At 45.2% G+C, this 19,835-nt stretch overlaps 1 protein-coding gene across 3 annotated transcripts in view; it reads left to right on the top strand.

Moving 5' to 3' along the window:
• The window catches only part of LOC144155155 (F-box only protein 31-like), a 38,588-nt gene that overhangs the window by 9,407 nt on the left and 9,346 nt on the right, over positions 1–19,835 (top strand). For 2 of the 3 annotated variants that reach the window (XM_077686435.1, XM_077686433.1), the window contains exons 4-8: positions 3,666–3,842; positions 6,819–6,890; positions 10,942–11,057; positions 15,947–16,106; positions 19,571–19,785. In XM_077686435.1, coding sequence (XP_077542561.1) covers positions 3,666–3,842; positions 6,819–6,890; positions 10,942–11,057; positions 15,947–16,106; positions 19,571–19,785 — 740 coding nt within the window. The remainder of the gene's footprint in view (positions 1–3,665; positions 3,843–6,818; positions 6,891–10,941; positions 11,058–15,946; positions 16,107–19,570; positions 19,786–19,835) is intronic. The other variant, XM_077686434.1, reaches the window with a different exon arrangement.

Raw genomic sequence — 19,835 nt, forward strand, 5'->3', positions numbered from 1 at the left:
AGCGAAGCAAGATTGGGTGGACCTTCTTTAGGCATTTGTCTTTTAAAAGAATAGTAAGAACACGTAAAGGACAGCTAAATGTAAAATCGGGGCATGTAGCAACTTTTCTCCTACTTTTGTATTTAAAAATGTAGAAACGCCGCTTTTTGAGCCTGGTCAAACAGGTTGGCTCACTGCTACAGGTGCTAGGCCTTGTTTCAGTTTCAACTTTGGTTGTGCGTTTTTATGTGGTGCACTACTGCATCGAAAGATTTATTTGAGTAAATCTGAGAGCTATTGTTCCTTCTTACAGCCAGCATATAAATACTATTTGCAACTTCCAGCTGTGCAAATAGGGGGATACTTAGCAGGAGCAATGAGGCATTAACACCGGCTGTCACGTTTTGTGAGCATGCTTTTACATCATCTAGGTAGCAGCATTGCTCAATCTCGATTGGCCGCCTTAGTACCGTTCAACACTCATTTGCTGCTTGGTCAACTTTGGTTGGCTCAGTTTGTGACATTTTCTTAAGTGCCAAAAGGGAAACAAGAATGAGAAATGCCAGGTTTTAATTATTTATTTTTAGAACATAGAACATGTCGACTGTCAAACAAAACCTGGAAAGTTATGAAAAGTGCAACCTTTCGTTTGAGAGAACAGGTTACTCAACTCATCCTTTAGTGACCCCTGAAGCAAAGTGGGTTGTTCGGTAATGTTTACTTGCTATGGTATGTGTCTTTTATGAAGGCACCCAATATGTGCAAATTACATTTACACGAGCTCCTTCTATCCGCATTCACCTTTCATGATCTGTGACGTTGAAAGTTTCAGTACGAAAAAAAATGCATAGAGTGACAGTATCCAGCTTCACGTTTTTCGGAACTTTCTACGCAGTTCAACAACTGCTGCTGCCGAGAATGGTATATGTGCACTTAAACTGCAATCTGTCGATATCGGTCAACTTGCTTCTACACTTTGGTGCCCTCTTAATTGGGCATGTGGATAGTTTGCTAGCCTGTCAAAATTGATACATTGCTGGCCTGGACTATGAGAAAGTCCAGTTTCGGAGATTGTAACATTTTTGAAGGCTGCCAAAACATAAAGTAATTATGCCGACTAGCCCCAAGTTTTAGCACGGCTCCTATGGATGTACTTGTATGGATGTGCATAAATGCCAGTCTGATCAGCCAGTCAGAAAAAAGCACAAAATTCTTCAGTGGAGAATGAGCAAATATTTCTGCAAACTGTTGCCATTATTTTTCTTATTCGCTTTTTTTTTTAGCCTACTGGACTGCTGTTCTTTGAGTCCAGTCAACAAACCATGTGGCTTTTGGGAGACTAAGTAGGGCTGCCACCTTCTCTCCCCCCCCCCCCCCCCCAAACCCCACCCTTTTGGGGGGGGGGGACGTGGTATATAGAATGTGAAATTTTCGTTGAAAAGAAAATGCCATGTTTTTTTGTCATGCAGTGCCATTTATTGAAGCGTTTTTCTAGAAAGAAATCAACATAATGTTTGGACTGAAAGTGACTGAGGGTTTGGTATTGCTGCACTGAAAAGTAGTCGCACCTATTTCGTCCATTAAAAGCTCTTCTTTTTGTGCTGCTGAGCACGAGGATGTGGGTTTGATTCCCGGCCACAGTGGCCGCTTTTCTGGTGGAAGCTAAACGCAAAAACGCCCGTGTGTACGAGATTTCGGTGCACTCTAGATCTCCAGGTGGTCAGAATTAATCCGGAGCCCTCTACTACGGCGCGCCTCATCTCCTGCATTGTGTCAGCAACAATCAATCAATCAAAAGCTCTTCTTTGCATCTGAACCGCGGCGTCAGCATTTTGTTGTGTTGTTCCTCCCCTTGGTGCCCCTCCATCTCAGGTAGCACGCTCGCCTGCGTATTTTCTCTGCTCACGTGTTTTTGCGCAGCTTGTCGACACATATTTATCCTCGTAGTTGCTGAATTGGCGCTTTACGCACAAGAAGAGTAATCGCCGAATGATGGCCATACAACCGCCCAATGACGGTTGGTTTTAGGTACGGATTGGCAACCGGCCCGCCGTCTAAAAAACAGGTCGGTCAGGTCAAAATCCGGGCAGGTGGCAGCCCTAAGAGCAAGTGTAAACAACTGGAAGTAGAAGTATGCACAGCTGTGTGGTGGAGGTACTCACCTTTATTTACTGTGGGAACAAGCTCTGAATGTTCATTACATGGCCCTAACAAGGCCCCTTTTTTGTTGCTTTGTATTTTTTCGTTCCAATTTTTTACTCCCCATTCATTCCTCTTCTTTTCCTCTCCATTTTTTTTCCATGAAGAGGGAATGTCTAGAAAGTAAGAGGAGAGGGCCTTTTGTATGAGGTACCTCCATCAATATTGGACGCTTTGTGTTTTCTTGAGAGATTGAGTGGAGTGTACTGAGGAGAATGGGATTGTGACATAGCATTGCGTGGACAGAATTTTCCTGAGCCAAGGCATCGCGCACTGCGATAAAAACTGCCAGCCCTTTGCATTTAGAAGAGCTGCCAGTTGGGCTTGTTGGTATACGTACATGACTGGGAAAAGTGCTACAGTTGAACCTCATTATAAGAGACATGGATGTAAGAGACAAATGGGTATAAGAGACACTATTCACCCACATGGTTGGCTGCCCTATCTTTCCCATTAAATTGACCTCTTTTATAACAGACATCGGGTGTAGAAGACGGTTGGTTATAAGGGACAAGTCATCCTTGAACTTTAATCAACAGTCTCGCTTGTAACAGACATTTTAACTTCAGATGCAGTGCCACCAGTCACTAATTGCAGTTGCTTCCATTGTGGAAACACTGGTGGACGACAGGCACCTGCAGTTGCTATTTATTATAACTTCAGCAAACACACAGTGCTTCAGTCAGCTATGAAATGACGATGAGAAGCCCTGCCAATGGAAATGCAACTTGCAGGAGTGGTTGAAGCTTACTGCCATCCATTGGAGTGCGACTGCACATGCGGGCTCTCCCACTCGCGTATCTCCCAATCAAGAAGCATCGCAAATGTTGAGTCCTGCAAGCGTAATGAATAGCCTGAGCACACAGTGGAAGAAGCTGTGCGCTGTGGCTATTCATCAGGGTTGTGAACTCAACATCTACAATTCATCATCCACAAACAGTGGAAGGAAAAAAAAGCTTGTAGAATCGGTTGTAAAAGACAGTGTAAATACGGTCATGAAGCAAACAAAGATTCAGAACTATTTCATAAAACCTTTTGCAACATGCGTAGCGTTCTTGTGAGCTTGTTTTAGTCATACGGTGCCCACATTGAACTAGGGTCTGATTAGTAAGTGAAAACATGGTTCCCTGCTTATAAGAGACATCTCGTATAAGAGACAGAAACTGCTCCCCGTACGTGTCTCTTATAAAGGGGTTCAACTGTATTCAAAAAGGAAGACGCGTCTTGTGTTCTTTGCCTCGTCTTCGTTTTTTAGTAGCGCTTTTCCAATCATGAGAGACCTTTGCGTCCCATTTGAGTAGTGCTGGAAACATTGTGTGGCTCTAAGGTAAATAAGGAGGTGTCCTTTGGTGGGAGCGTGTTGTTTAACTTCTCAGTTGCATGGGTCCTCACACAGATGAATAATAACGGTGAAGGTGTGTACGCAAGCATTAACATCTTCCAGCGTTAAAAAGTTTATTTGACATGCTTGAATTACTTGTTTGCAGTTTGATCCTGGACTTGTTGCCATTGTGGGGCAGGAGTTGCTGCCACCGCGGGACCCATACATTACGGAGCCACTGCGCAAGAAGAAGCTGTTCACTATTTCTCTTGACCGCGAAGATGACGACGATGTCATCTGTGTTGGCGGCTACCAAGGGCCCCATGAAGCTGTCATTTTAGAGGTACGTCACCTTGAGGTGTACCCATGACAGGCATTGTTGTTGTTTGGTGATTGTGTTAATTCAACTGAAACGAAAGGCAACTGTGAAGTTGAATATTGACAAAGTAGTGGCGCAATTGACAGTAGTCCAGGGGTTTCCCCAGGCATCGAATCAAGGGGGGGTGTCTCAATGGCTCTAGGGGGGGGGGGGTCAGAAACTAGAAAAGCTGTTTTTTTCCCACTAGTTAATTAAATAATAGACGTCTGTTAACCAAACGCTCATCCCCGTGACGTACATTTTTCATTTTCTATGCATATATATATATATATATACACACACACACACCTGAGAGGCGGTGCTTTCTATTCAATCTATGAAAAAAACAAATTTAGAGAAATTCAGTTTTTACCATGAATGGTCCGTATTCAGTTTTTATTTTTAATTTCTCGCCATTTTTCAACGTATAAGGACATTTTCGAACTTGTTACCAGGGCCAGTGACGAAATTTGAGTTCTTGAAACAATGTTTAGGTAGTACACGAATTATGCTGCACTTATAAATCAGGCACCGATTGTACGCTCCCGATTTATTAAAACGCCAGGATTAGCTTCCGTAGCGCTTCGCCTCGCCAAAATGCCCATTTTAAATGTACATGCTGAAAGAGCTTCTGGGAAGGTTACGGTTGTAAACAAAGAACGGCATCGAATCAATGATGAAAGTAAATTATATGTGTGTTTACTGCACTTAGTTCAAGTCAAAGGTAGCCTCAGTGGAAGTAATTTTGGGTGAGTGCTTGTCGATATATGCTTTACTCGTACCTCCTCACGGGCTTGTTCTTGCTCTGTACCAGTGGCCTCTGATGAATCGATATGTTATTTATTTGCAGTTCTTATAAAACTTTCAGATCGATACTGAAAAGGGTCCTTACAAGGACTGACAAGAGTGAAATTTGGGGATTCAAGGGGGAGTGTCCATAAATAAATACTAGGGGGGTCTACACACCCCCTAGGGGGGATGTAGGGAAATCACTGCAGTAGTCGCCTTGTGGAGTCATGCTTCTTGTTTGTAATCGGTAAAATATTTTAATTCTGAATTTAGCATATGGAAGGAACACCCAGTCTATTAGGTGTAGACTCTACCTGCTACGAGGGCATCGATTGTAATATACCCTCCGCGGTGGCTCAGTGGCTAAGGCGTTGCGCTGCTGAGCACGAGGTCGCGGGTTCGATTCCCGGCCGCGGAGGCCGCTTTTCTGATGGAGGCGAAAAGCAAAAACGCCCGTGTGTACGAGATTTCGGCGCACGATAAAGATCCCCAGGTGGTCAAAATTAATCCGGAGCCCTCCACTACGGCGCGCCTCATCGCCTGCGTTGCGTCGGCGCGTTAAACCCTACAATCAATCAATCGATTGTAATATAGCAGCATTTCTCACCTTTGGCTCGTCCTTGCTAGTTTTGAATTAAAGAATTTTTTGTATTCCCGCCAGGTTCGCTATAACCCATGTCAGCAGTGTTGGTAGACTTAGGGGTCTTTTTAACCCTTTGAGGGTCGAATTTTTTTGAAAAAAACTTTTCCTGGTGGTCAAATTAGTTTATTGCGGGGTTGGAATGTAAAAAATGTCTAAAGTCAGGATTAAATGGTAAAAAATTATCAGGAACAGTATTTTGGGGTCAGCATCATTTAGAACTGAAAAATGTTCAATAGTATTTCAGAGTGTGGTATTCCTTGAAACACAGGTCTACGCACAGTTCCTTATCGCAGTCTGCACGCATAAAGCGCATGTCCGAAAATGAGCTGTCTTCTTCCGAAGAAAGACTGTCTTCCGATTCAGACTCGGTGAAAGGAGCAAACTCAGAGTCAGAAGAGTCATCACGGTCGGTGTCATCAGAGCGGGCAGTTCGTTGGGCCATATCGCCGCTTTGCCGTGCATCTGAAGAACTCGAAGGCAACCCAGTAAGCGAGGAGAGCGAGAATAACTCATGCGCGCCGGTGATAAACAAGCTAATAGCAGCGCCAATATAGATAGAAATCAACTTCCGCTGCCCCCGCAACGGAGTCTCCGATTAGGTTACTTCAGTTCCAAGCAAGGAGGGCAAGAATACCTAGAGAGCGTGGGTAATAAAAAAGATATGAGCAGCGCCAATATAGATCGAAATCAACTTCCGCCGCCCCTGATAGCGAGCGCCGATCAAGTTTCGCGCGCCTCCGATGCGATCACGGGGCGAAACTGAAACCACGAAACGCGTTGACACGTACAGACGCCGTAACGCGCCGAAGCCAGAGAGTTCTGTTTTTCACCGCAAGAAGGTAGCACAATTAAATTTCAAACACTTCTTGTAAGTTCCAAGAGGTGGCAGCACCTCCCACAACTCACAAAATATCAATTTTTCAACCAAGACAGCTTTTTATGTCAAAGACAGTGTTCACATGTAGTCACTGTCATTGCTATAAAGGGTGTCATTGTTGATGGAAACAATCACATTGCTAGCGTAGACGTAGAAAAGCACTAACGTGGTGTCAAGCCACAAACAAACTGAATAAGGACAGAACTGCAGAACTGCATTGTAGAGGCATTGTTATAGGTCACTTCACTCATGCTAGAGTGGTTTAACTTGTAAGCGTGGGGCAATCATGAAAAAATGTGGAATTTTTCTGAATGACCTTGAAATCATAAAATTTTCATGGCATAGTGACACTACTTTGGAAGGAGAATGCACTTAGGTGAATGAGCTCCAGCTGCTGGCACTTGGTGCTTTCGGACAACGAGGCGTGCACAAGGACAACAAGATTGTTGTTGTACTGGTTACTAAGTTTTAATTGTTGAATGGCACTGCTGTGAAAGAATTGTATTCATTGAGGGACTGGCTGCTAGGGAGTAGAGCTTTCCCATTTTCTCCCAAGCTTTATTTCTGACTTTTCGCAAAGGTATGTGCTTTCAGGCAGGAGCTAAGTGCAGAGGGAGCTGTATTGGTCATTCCTTGCCCATTTGTGTTTCAGATTGGGGAGGATGAGTTTGTGTTCAAGTGCTGTGATTCAAAGTTCCATCGCCATCCAAATGGGAAACACCAGGTATGTTCTCTTGTGTGCCAATTTTGTTTTTCCTTTAGCGGGCACAAAGCTTCTTGCAAAATCTCTAGGATTGGAAATTTACGTGTAATTGGGGCATCTTTCACAACTAAGGTGTTCTAAGGGAAAGGGGGGGGGAGAGAGGTACATTTGTGTTAAAATTAAGCATGCATGTAGTAACGGTGGTGTGTGTGTGTGTGTTTAGGGGGGGGGGATTATTTTGTTACAGTAAAAACTGTACAATTCTAGGAGATCTTTTATTACTTATGAAAACAGTATTGTCCAACATACCAATGGTAAACTTTGGGGCACTGGACTGTTTGAAAACTCCCTTTTTTTAATGGGCGAAGCACACCATGTTCAGGTTCTGCCGGCAGGGCTTTTTTGACCTGTTATGTCATTCATAACTGTCATGTTTAGGTGTTACAAAGTTTACATACTTATAGGTGCCTATTTAGTCTGTATGTGAATACATTATAACATTATAAAAGAGAGCAGATGAAAAATATGAAGGGGAGAGAGAGTGCGAGCGTGTGTGTACACATGCGTGTGTATGTGGGGTTATACATAGGATTGAAGTACTGAAGGGAAAAGGAATTAAAAGAACCTCTTATGTACAGGGTGTGTAAAGGAGTACTGACACCAGATTTTAAGTTCCTTTTTTATTGCTTTTATCGATGCTTAATGGCCTGGCAAACCCTAAACAGCACTTTAAATACTTGAACACGCGATTATTTAACTACATATCACGGCCTGGAAATCAACCATATCGCTTTTCCGTGCTTCCAGCCCATAGGGTGCGTATAACAGAATCACACTGTGACCTCACCGTTTTGTGCGGATGCCAAAATACTGCAGAGGCCAGTGGAGGTGTTGTTTTGACCGCCCCTCTGCCGTAGCTGAGCAGCTGAGCTGCCGGAAGGAGTGTCGGCCTATCATTACGGCGGTTATTTGATGGCCGCTTTCAATAAAAGCCCCGTTCACGACTTGTATTGCTACAGTATCAGCTCCTTTCCCACTTGTGGAACTTCGTTTGTAGAAAGAGTGGCTTTCTGGGGAGCAGTTATGCCTGTAGCTCGAGTTACGTGCATCAGTTTCAAATTGCGCCAGCGCCTAGTCGCTGCTCGCCAGGCCACACATGTGAAATGGCATCAAGTACCTGCTAAATGTTGGAGGCACACGACTGCGTCATCTTCTTTTCCTTACCGTGGAGTGATGTCACAATGTCCATCTGTTTCATGCCGCTCCGTGGGATGTTCCGTCCGCATGATAAATGAGATCAAATGAAAGCATGTTTCACGTGTCGCAGGCTGCTCGTATTTCAGCCAGGGTATTCTGTTGAGTAAACGGAGTGAACTGTATAATAATATTACAAAAATTGGTGTCAGTACCCCTTTAGCACTTTTCTGCACATGTTTGTATGTGTGTGCGTGCACATGTGCATATTTGCTTGAAAGGCTTGCTTGATCTCTCTAAAACTGCGTATTGATTGCATTTTGTGGTCCGTTTACTTTAGCAACAAGATGGGAGCATTTGTGAGATTAGTGACAGCATAGTACCTAGAGGTTCGTTAAAAAAAAACTGCATTTGCCTCTGGCTAACTTTGTATGTCTGGACAACTCTAGAGATCCTAAATCCAAAATATTTTAGCAAGATATCGCTGTAAGATTTTACGAAATGCTTTTAAAAATGCTCGACTTTATGCACAGTGTAACTAACACTGCTGTCTTGTGAAGAAGATTCAAAAGTTGAACGAGCTTCGAAGTTGTTATATTATGAAACTGTGAACTACACACATTAAAAGCAACAGTTTAACAAATGGTCTGCATTGTGGCCACTTTGTGGACACATTCCACGCTGTTTGTCAAAGTGGCCATGTCACTAGTCGGGCACATTTTACTTTTAATGTGTGTGTTCACAGCTTCTTAATATAACAACTTTGAAGCTCGTGTGGCCACTTTTGAATAAGTGGCCACATTGCAGATTGTTTGCAGTTTTTCATCGTACACCTGCATTTTTTTTTTCTGACTATCTCAAACTTCTTATTACACGAGGCAAAGTGGGTCAGGAAAAAAAATACTAAACATGCCTCAGTTGGAATTCAAGCCTACTGTCACCAGGATTGCATGCATGACAGGCAGATAGCTTAGCCACTTGACCACAGGCTGGCTGCACCGCACAAAAAAAAAAAGCAAAAAAGGATGATGTGGAGCAACACTGTTCCCCCCCCCCTTTTTTTTTGAAGGGGTGGTGGTGCTGCTGTTGCTTTCATTTGCGGCAAAATCTACTAGCCACGATAATTTTTCCTCTTCCCCATGGTCCCTCAAACAGGCTGTGAAATTTTTGTAGAAAAGCCTGCAGTTATTCTTCCTTATCATCAAAGAATCACCACCAACACACGGGGGCCTGTCGTTAACCTTGAGAACTTGCAAACTGGCAAAACTGTTTTAACAGAGAGTTTTAGCATACCGTTACTATGTTTACGTTACCGTCTACCATGCTTGCTGGAGTCAACTAAGCATGTGCGAGCAGTTACCGCGAACGGTAACTTACCGGCACAGGCGTCACTGGTGCCAGCGAGCTTCCTGAGCAGACTAAGTGTATCCCGGTGTCTTGATTACAGAAAATGCAGTGCGCTCGGCACTTCATGCTTGGTACAGCCTTGAGTGTGAGGCGTGGTGCGTGCTCGAAGTGAAATTTCGGACTCATTGCGGTGTTATGAAGTGCTGTGTTATTGCTACCTTTCACAGCGAGCTTGTGAGCGGCGGGAATGGGATGATCGACAGTGCAGAAGTGGCGGCGCAGGCTGCATCGCTGCAAAGCGTTCAAGCATTGTCCGATAGCGGGACGGGATATTTTTTCATGCTAGTAATAATGGTTCTGCGACCTGAAGTGAAATTTAATGCCAAATGGGAGGTGGCTAAACATACCAGCGTTACTTAAATTACGATCGTAGGGAACGTGCACCTTGGGGATTGAAATGGGAGGGCTGGTGGGGTGTGATGACTGTCACCTCGCTTTGCACAACTTTTGTCGTGGCTCTACACTTGTGCGTAAAGCCGAGTCTGGGATTACAAAAATAATAATTTTGGCATTCACATGACAATAAAATTGCCTTACGATTGCCTAATTTTTCAATTCGATATTTTCAATGGCACTTCACGCTATCTGTGCACAGAGCCTAAGAATTTAAAAATGGTGTGTGAAAAGGCGGTGTAGCTCGTACCTTGTGATACTTTGGTAGAAAGAACTTTATTGAAAGGCTGTTTCAGTGTTATGTACATTCAAAACTGATTAAAAAGGGCCTTTTTGCCCCCCTAGTTGCCAAAAATTTGATTTTTTAGGCTCCTAAGGTGACATGATAAATGTCGTTAGCTACTCCAAATCAGTTCTTCTGCTCCAAAATCGAGATTTTGCTGCTCCAAAAACTGCTTCCAAATCTGATTCAGCTGTCTCACCCCTGCAGATGTCGCTACCTGCAGCACGGCAGCCAAAATACGCAAACCACAAATGGTGTGCTAAAACGTGTCCTACCGTTTTCAGCGGTAAACAGAAACTCCGGCTTCCGGTAACATGGTAAACTGTAACACAAATACGGTATTGATATGTGAAAACTCTCTAATAAGATGTCGTTTATGCGCATACACTTGTGCACAGGAAAATTTGCAGCTGGACACTGCCTAAAAGGCTGCCTGAAAGGGCAGAATTGTGAGCCTCAAACCTAGGTCTGCTGGGTGGGGCGCAAGCATTTGGCCTTACATGACAGTGAAAGTTGAGCTGTCGCAGTGCTTCTGTGTGGCTTTCCTCCCTGTTTTTATTTTGTTTTTTCTTGGTTTCATTTTTAATGCTTTAGCATCATGGCTGTTTTGACCATTTTAAGTTATTTCCTCTGCTTTTAAAACACCTGACAACACATACTGAAAGCGACAAAATGTTTACATGAGCAGACATAATTCTGCTATGCTGTTGCTTGCGTGTGCTTCTGTTATTGACAAGGAATTTGCTGCAAGGATTTTTGCAACTGCCTTGCTGAGCATTGGTGTGGCTGTTTCAGGAGCTTCGTGACTGGCTTCTTGAAGAGGCTTCAGTGTCTCTGGATATGCACCAGTTTCCACACAGCCAGGAGCTGCTTCTGATGAAGTTTCTGATTCTGAGGCAGTTTGAGTATGGGTACACCTTTCTTGCATTCATTGCTTTTTTGTTGTCATTCATTCATCATGTCAAATTCATTGTTGTCGTCGTCGTCACCACCACCACCACCATCATCATCAGCATCATCATTTTATTTAGGTCTACTGCAGGATGAAGGCCTCTCCCATCGACCCCTACCCACTCCTGTCCTGCACTGCCTTAGTTCCATTCCTTGCCTCGACTTTCCTTATTTCGTCCCTCCATCTAGTTAACTAGACCCATCTCGGTAGCCACTCTGTTATCCCAACGCCGCCTGTATTAACATTGCCTGACGCGTCGCGCGCTTTTCAATGGGAAGGGTAGGGACGCTTAGTTCAGGCACTGATCCGCTATGTGGCGCGTGCCGGCGGACATATCGCCTTACGTCACTGCTCGCGAGTCGCGAACGCTGCACCCACTTCTACGACGTGTGTCTGTCAGCTTGCCTGTTGGGCTTCAAGGGCCGTTTCGCTTACATCTTAGCCGTGACGGGGCGCTAGTTCTGTGGCGCACTGGGGATCTCGTTCAACGTGTCGCTCGCTTCATACTTGCTGCATTTTTCCAAAGATAAAGACGGAGGCGGACTGAAATAGTCTAAGAACATACTGATTGTCGGGTAGACATATAGCTAACAGAAAACAATATTTTCGGATGGGGCAGCCGTTATTTTACTGACATTTTTCTTTCTGTAGTATTTGGAGAAGAAAAAATTGCGTGCACGTTTTTTGTTCAGGCGCTCACTTCTACGATTACTTTCCAATAATATCACGTGCTTTTAAACTTCAGAAAATTATAGGAAACAAAAGGATAAGCAGCTGCGATCCTGCCACGCTGTCCGGGCACTTCTACAGTACAGTCCTCAATTTTAGAAGTGTGTACGGATGCGGAGTGCGAACAGGGGGGTCAAAACAATACCTAAATGCGGAGGGGATAGAGGGGGGATGCCCCACTCAGAAAATTTCAGGGCCTGTGATCCGAGTAGATAAGCGCGCAAAGCCGGCATCAGCCTGCGGCAGCGCAAGGGATTTTGCTTCGTGACAAAGGAAGTTTTATCAGTGACAGACCAAGACAGACAGGCATGGTGAAAAACAAGAAGGCGTAGGAGCGCCGCCTCGGGAACGCTAAACAAACTTTCCACTATTTTGCATAGTTTCCGAGAAGCGGCGCTGGCTGGCGGACACGAAAGCACGCTGGAAGGCTACGGAGCGGGGAAGGGTAGGAGAGAGCAACAGGAGAGTGGCTGTTTGGCCATTTTTCGCTCACGCGTCAGGCACTGTTTATACAGGCGGCGTTGGTTATCCTGTGGTCCAGCGGTTGTCACTTTGCCTCACTGCGTGGCCAAACTACGATATTTTCCACTCGAGTTTGCTCCCTGATCCAGGAGGCTCATTCTGTCCGTGAGTGTTGCCCCGTCATCCTTTGTTCCATGGCTCTTTGAGCTGGCCTAAGTTCCCTTTCCAGTTGTTTAGTACGACGCCAAGTTTCCGCTCCATGCGTGATCACCGGCAGTATACATTGGTTGCATACTACAGTCGAACCTCATTACAACGAAGTGTTATCAAGGCAGTAAATTAGTTCATTATATCTGATATTCGTTGTAACTGTTGAGGTAAAAATCAGCTCTAATAAATCGGCAATCTGGCTCGCGCAACAATCCTAGATAAAAAAACGCATTTTTCTAGGCTTCGAACCCACTATAAACAAGGTAATCCTTATCTGCCTCCTTGTAGCCTTTCACACTGAACAAGAGCGAAACAGGCCTGCGTTCTTATTTATGGGGACGATGCGGCCTTCGCCTGGTGGCTTTTCACAGTCTAAGCGGAATGAAGTTTTTCAAAGTATTTACGCAATAAAAGGCCTTTTCTACTTGTACAGTTTTTCAAGCTACTAAAAAATGGTTGTTTTGTCTCACTTTGTTAAAATTTTGCTCTTATTGTGTTAGCTGTCGAATTTTGAGCCTCGCGGGAACTACATATTTTTTCGTCATAGCCGATATCGTGTGGCTCTCGAGGTTTTGGTTTCGTTATAAAAAAGGTAAAAAAGGTAGGTGTCATCGAAGTGAAGCGTGACCTAACAAACATCTTATTTAGTTTGCTGTTTCCGATAAGTCGTTATATCAGTGTTCGCTATAACGAGGTTCGATTGCATTCTTTTCAGTGACAGACTGAGCTTACTTTTCATTAGTTGGGAGTGCTTGCCCAGTGCACCCCAACCCATAACTATTCTGGGCCCGATTTCTTTCTTGTGGTTTGTATCAGCATTGTCCAAGGTAGTTACTCTTCTACGTGTTTTAGTGTTGCGTTACCGAGGGTGAAGAGGGCACTTTGAGCATGTTTATTTATCATTACTGTAGATTTATTTTCATATTTATTTTTAGCCCCCCCACGGCCAAGCTTTCTCTTTGTAGTTCCTCAAGCATTTTTTGCAGGTGCTTTGCTGTCACTGAGCACGACAATGTTGTCTGCAAACCTCAGATAACTCACGTATTCCCCATTTATCCATAAACCTGTGTTGTTCCAGTCACGCTTTCTAAATAGCCCCGCCAGACATGCTGTGAACAGTTTTGGTGAGATGGTATCTCCCTGTTGTGCAGTCTAGCCCACCTATAACAACAGTGAAGTGCCACAAAAAAGTCATTATTATAACTAGCAATTCTTATAACAGGGTTGGGCAGATAAAGTTACTTTTGTAGGAATTTAGTGGTTTTCACCCAATATTTACAATAAGGAAATGTAACTGCTTGGCCACCACCCAGGCTTAGCCATGCATGTGCAAAACTGATTCCACAGAGCCCCTAGGAAAGACCACTGTCTCTCACATAGGACGACGTCTCCGCATCGAATCCTTGACATTTTTTTTAACGATTGGCAGGTTGCACATTACTAAAGTGGCGTTGTTTTCTGCCTTAATATTGGTAATCTACAGTAGCCTGGGGGATCCCCTTTGCCCCTCTGTGTCTTTGTTTTAATCTAGACAGTGTTGAAGAGGTGCCCCCTGCCTCTTTTGTTTCCTGGGCCAGCTGACAGCAGGAGATAAGAGGGGCAGTCACGAGGTCTCTTCCTTCAGGGATAGCGTGGCTACATAAAGGGCACGAACTTTTCCTGAGCGTTGGAAAGATAGAAGATGCTGCAACTTATTTCATGCTTAAAGTTATGCCTGGCCACACACAATGCTCTTATGATCTCTCACAGACCTCCAAATACTATATTTTACGTAGGCTTGTACTTCAGGCTCAATTGTTATAGTACTAACCAATAATAAGGAAAATGACCTTTGTAATAGGTGGTTTATCTTACCATATAACATATAGCAAAGTTGATCTGATAGAGGCGAAAAGCAAAAACACCCGTGTGTATGAGATTTTTGCGCACATTAAAGGTCCCAAGGTGGTCAAAATTAATCCGTAGCCCTCCACTACGGCGCGCCTCATCGCCTGCGTTGCGTCGGCACGTTAAACCCTACAGTCACTTGTCTCGGAACAGTTGAGTGAAGACGATCAATCAATCGCCTACAGTGGCCACTATTTAGGCCAATCAGTTACGAGCACGATAGTCTGACAAACTAGCCTTTCTTCTCTATTCAGGCTGGCTTCCTGCTTTACTCTCTCAGTGCAGAAAGGCATTTGCTATCGGGGGCAATTAAACAACATATCTGTGCTGTCTGTGGGATGCTGAACCCATATGAAAAGTTGCTGAAATTGTTGCAGTGCACATCTTTGAAGCCTTGTGCAACAGCTTTTGCTTATAAGATTTTTATATTAAGGATGAAAGTTTCAAAGCCCCTCCCAATTCACTAGCCACAGATTTTTGGTGCTCCCATCGCAGCTGCAAGGAACAACAGGGAAGCACTTGGGAAGCGCTCTTTCTTTTTGGTGTTGGCATTCACATGCCTTTATGATCGATTCTCCATGAAAATGACCTGTGCTAAGTGAAGCTCTAAAGTTGAAACACTTAAGAGTCAAACCATTTCTTTTAAAATGGATCCACAGTTTGTACATTTGTAATTTAGTTTTATTTGTGTGAATTTTGACAGCAAAAAGAAAATCAATGCAGTGTGTAGTAATACATTATCGGTGCTGACATTAAAAATGCACAACACCAGGGCGGACAAGAACCAGCGTCTGCCCCAGGCGTCGGCGCTAGTGTTGTTCATTTTTATTGGGGACGAAATAACAAAATTCGGGGCAAAGGATGGACCAGCAAGTAACAGGCATTACGTAGCTGGCCACACTCCGTCTCAACACCGATGGTGTTGGACATTTGGAACGGTGCGGAAGAGGGGGCCCCTGCCACATGCCTCACGAGTCGTCATTGTACCGCATTCCGTCTCGTCCCATTTAAGCACCGTCTCCCGTTCGGGGTCCAGTCTCGGTGCGTTTCGCGGCAGATGGTATTAGCGATGAAGGGTTTTCAAGATTGTAAATTACCATAATAGTGGGACGGATTTTTCATTATGTTCATTTGAAATTAGCCTTATGGTAGCTTTCAGAAGAATGACATATTAGAGGCAAGAATTTTGCTGCAGCATACAGATTTTGTGCTGCACTTTCGTGCCAAGCTTTTTGCTGTGTGCTTTTGGTCCCGCAACACTCGGTTCGCGAAATTTGTCTGGATGTAGGGGGGGGGGGCGCATGGTGATCCTACACAAGTTCCGAATCTTGTAATCTTGTACAAAGTGGCTTTTATTTTGTCTAAAACTCGTAGAGTGCATGAAAAATTACAAAAGAAACATGGAGCAAACACGGGTCCACGTTACGAGCCGAAGCTTGACTGGGTCAGCGCAGTGTTGCTCGTTGTTTGTGCGAACTTCCGAGTGAGGTCTTGTTAATTGTTTGGTGCCCTTGAGGCACAGGCCCACTGAAGTGCATCTGTCCTGCTCTTTGCGTGCAGCTATGCGTTCCAGTACAGACGGGTGGAACTGCAAGCTCCACAGACAGGAGTGCCCATTCAGCCTGGCATCTTCAAGGGCACTTACGGCACCCACGGCCTGGAGCTGATCCAGATTGAGTATTTTGACAACTGTAAGAAGCTGCGAGCAACCAAACTCTCGGTAGTACTTCTTACTCCTCCTTTATCCATAGTCGTGTTCTTGGGATGTACAGTGCGTGCCAGGCTTGTCTAGGGCAAGCGAGCGCATGGCTCCGGAGTATGCTGGCAGCACCTGCTGGGGGCTGCGGGGTTGGGTGCGCGGACCTTGAGTACGCTCGGGCTGGTCGTTGTTACGCATGGGCCGGTCTCACTTGCAGACGCCACCAGCCGCAAGGGGCCCCTGTGCCAGCCGTTAGCAGTGATACGGGAGGAAAGCCCGTCATTGGACGTGGTGCAACGTCACCACAGGCAGTTGGGGTAAAAATGTAAGGCACCACATAAAAATAAAGTTAAATAATCCTAATTATAGAAATCTAAGAAGGGAGGTTTCTATTGTGATAAACAATTTTATTCTGCTTTTCATTGGATTTTATTCAGCTTTTTCACTTATTCAGCTTTTATTCAGCTTTCATTGGATTTTATTTGGACAATTTTATTCTGCTTTTCATTGGATGTGCAGAACATGAAGGCCATATGTTCGGATTGTTTGTCTAAAGCCTTGTTTAATTCATTTCTGCCAAATATTGTGAGTGGATTTCACTAGATATTGTTAGTTATGCGTTTGACTAGAGAGGTTCCTTCCTGCCTTTTTTTTTTTACTTGTATTTATCTGATTTCGGTAATACTACAGGGCGAAAAAAATTGCATGGTCAGTCATTCTGAAAACATTGATAAGGACAGAACGTGAACACAGGATGTGTGGTCACACATAATCCAGAAGAACGTCACACCAGGACATGCACATTCGCTCATTCGCATCCCTTCACATACGCTGCAGGGAAAACATTTTCCTCACCTTTATGGCGGAGCCACCCCTTTGCACCTCTATCCCACTACTTGTGAGTTTTGCCTTTGAAGTAATTATTTGAATTGCACAATTTCAAAGCAAATAATTTGAATAGTTCCCAACAAAAGCAGCCAGCAGCACCTCTGAACACTTCGGTGAGAACTGCAGTGGCCACCTATTTTCACTACAACATTTGATGAACTTCTGTGGACAAATACGAAGCCTTTCTCAAGAGCCCAGTTGGGGTAATGAGAAAGGTTTTGATGCACCGTGCAATATCTCTGGTGGGATTCTTCGTCAGTAGCTCTTAATCTGGTTTCCATGCACAACACCAACACTGTCGTCATCAAGAGACACCATTACTGATAAGCCAACAATAGAGCTAGGGAAAAGCATTTCGGCACCTGCCAGTTGCCGTGCCTGTTATCACCTTCATGTTTCCCTCTTTGGCAAACCAGAGTCTGGCCTTCGAATTCCAAGAGGAGAGGTGGTGACGGCGATAACGTGTGCTGCGCAGCGAAAGTCCAGCCATAGGGAAAAAAATAAAAATAAAAGGCAGCGCCTCGAGTAGATTGTTCCTGTTTCTGACATGGTTGCGTAATGGGATTTTGTACGGTGCTTGATTGAGCCTGAGCGCTGGTTATGGCATGCGTGCTTGGCTTTGTTTAGCCGCTAAGCCCTAGCACGTTAGGGACAAAAAGCTGGTATCAAAGCAGAAAAAAAGAAAAGCTGGCTTTTACCTGGCTCGCATAGTGAACGCAACCCACATGTGTCATTTTCTAGGTACAAAAGGCAGCATAACCTTCCTATTCATTGGTGGCTAATACTGTAGGGGTTGCGGCCGCAAATGGGTTGTATTACCCGGCTAGCAAGCTAGAACATGAGAACCAAAGCCACAACTCACCACGTGGTGTTACGAGGATGCCGCAGGGGGTTCGTTTGACACGCCGGGAGGTGCCAAGGATTTGCTCGGAGGCAGGTGATGTCAGCAAATCCTGCTTTATTGCTTGTTCATAATATGGAACACGCCCTGGACAGGCTGTCCCGAGCTTGGGCGAGAGACGGAGTCTTCACGATCTCAGTAAGCCGTCCGTTCCGCCAGGGTGACCAGGAATAGAAGCCACGGTCTGGTGCAAAGCAGCATACCACCTTGGCCACTGTGCCACCGTGGTGGGCAGTTTAAGGTGGAGTGTTGGTGGGGAAATTTAACAGTGCACATCGATCAGATTGATATTTGCTGGGGCCAAGCTCGTATACATTCTGTGCTAAAATAATTCAAGCAGCGCCCAGGCTGTGCTCATGGATGTTTGAAGTCAGTGATGTGGCACTCAATTGTTAAGGCTAACCAACACCCAAAATTTCAACGTTGGCCAAAAGTACAGTATTGGCTGCAGTTCATGCAGGTGCTGGAATGAGCCTTCAAAGATTTAGGGCCGTATTCCGACTCCCTCCTCCACTCCATTTGCTCCCTCCACTCAGCTGAGGGAAGGATTCCACCATGCTTATGCATGGGGAAATCGATTTCAATGAACTCCTCCACTGGAGGCTTGAGTGGAGGAAGGATTCAGAATACCAGGGTTAGTCTTACGGGGCTTACACTTGTGAGGCACAGTAAGAAGCTTGTGTTGTCTCCATGCAGCATAAAACTTGGCTGAGGTAGCACTGCCACTATGTGGACCCAGAGATTCTGGACAGTGCTTCCAAATTAAACAAAGGAAAAAGAAATCATATATTTGAGCTGTTGGGCGAAGCACGCTGGTACCCACCACCGTGGCTCAGTGGCTGAGGCGGCTGTGCTGTTGAGCAGGAGGACATGTGTCCGATCCCAGCTGCCGGTGGCAGTTTTTCTCATGGAGGCAAAGTACGAGAACACCCATGTGCCGAGATTTCGATGCACTGTAAAGGTCCTTAGGTGGCCTAGATTAACTCGTAGCCTTCTGCTACCGTGTACCTCATAGCCAAGGTGTGGCTTGTGTGCATAAAACCACAATTTGAACTGTTTTGGAAGCGTGCAGGTGCACCCCTTAGATGTTCATCACTTTCGTTTTGATGAACGATTCTGACCAAAAAGACACGTTGCTAGTGTGGTACAGTTGTGCACTATCTGTCCACTTTCTCCGTGATGTGCCTGATGGTGTTGGGAAGAAAGCTATCTGGCTGTCTAGAAGCTGTTGGGCAAGGATACATGCCTCTCCACCTCTAATTGGACCAGCCACTGCTGGTAACACAGTGCTTGCAATTTTATCCTTCATTTCAGGGTCTGGAATACAAGCGCTGAATACAGAGGGCAGAGAGGTTTGTTGTTCAGGTGCTGGCTGACTGGATGGCGTACCCATTTTGCTCTAGTAGTGTTTATAGGGTGTAGAATAGAGGAGGCCGGTTGGATCGCAAATTAGGCAATATATGTTTTAGCACAATGTGCATGACTGCATTTCACATGGTAACAAGTCCGCCAGCTCGTATGCAGTGGTGTTTAGATGCGGACTGCAGCACTGAATGCTTTCTGGGAGTCTTGTGGGGTACTCTGGGATGGTCTTAGTGTTACGGCTAAGGTTTAGAGTGGAAGTTGTCTTTGTTCCACATTTCAGTGGCTCTCTTGAGTGAACAGCAGCCTGTAAAGAGCGGCTTGGCTCGTGCAGGGTGACCCCAATGTTCCGTCAGGCCAGGTGACCTTTGAGGTGACTCTGCTGTACTCGATGGTGCTGACGGCTCAGCAGCAGTCGTCCATCACTGCACTGAACGCCATCGAGGTGTACGAGATGGAGCCACCGCCGAGCTGCACCCAGCAGCCATTCCGTGTGCCGGGCGACTGCCACGAGCGCTTTCACGAGGTGCCCAAGACCTGCATTGCACGGTCAGTGCAGCTGCGGGGCAAGCCTGCACTACTGACTCCACAAAACTTGT

Source organism: Haemaphysalis longicornis, unplaced genomic scaffold, assembly GCF_048455015.1.
Source record: "Haemaphysalis longicornis isolate Haplotype H1 unplaced genomic scaffold, Haemaphysalis longicornis Haplotype H1 scaffold_1, whole genome shotgun sequence".
In the NCBI taxonomy this organism is placed as follows: Eukaryota; Metazoa; Arthropoda; class Arachnida; order Ixodida; family Ixodidae; genus Haemaphysalis; species Haemaphysalis longicornis.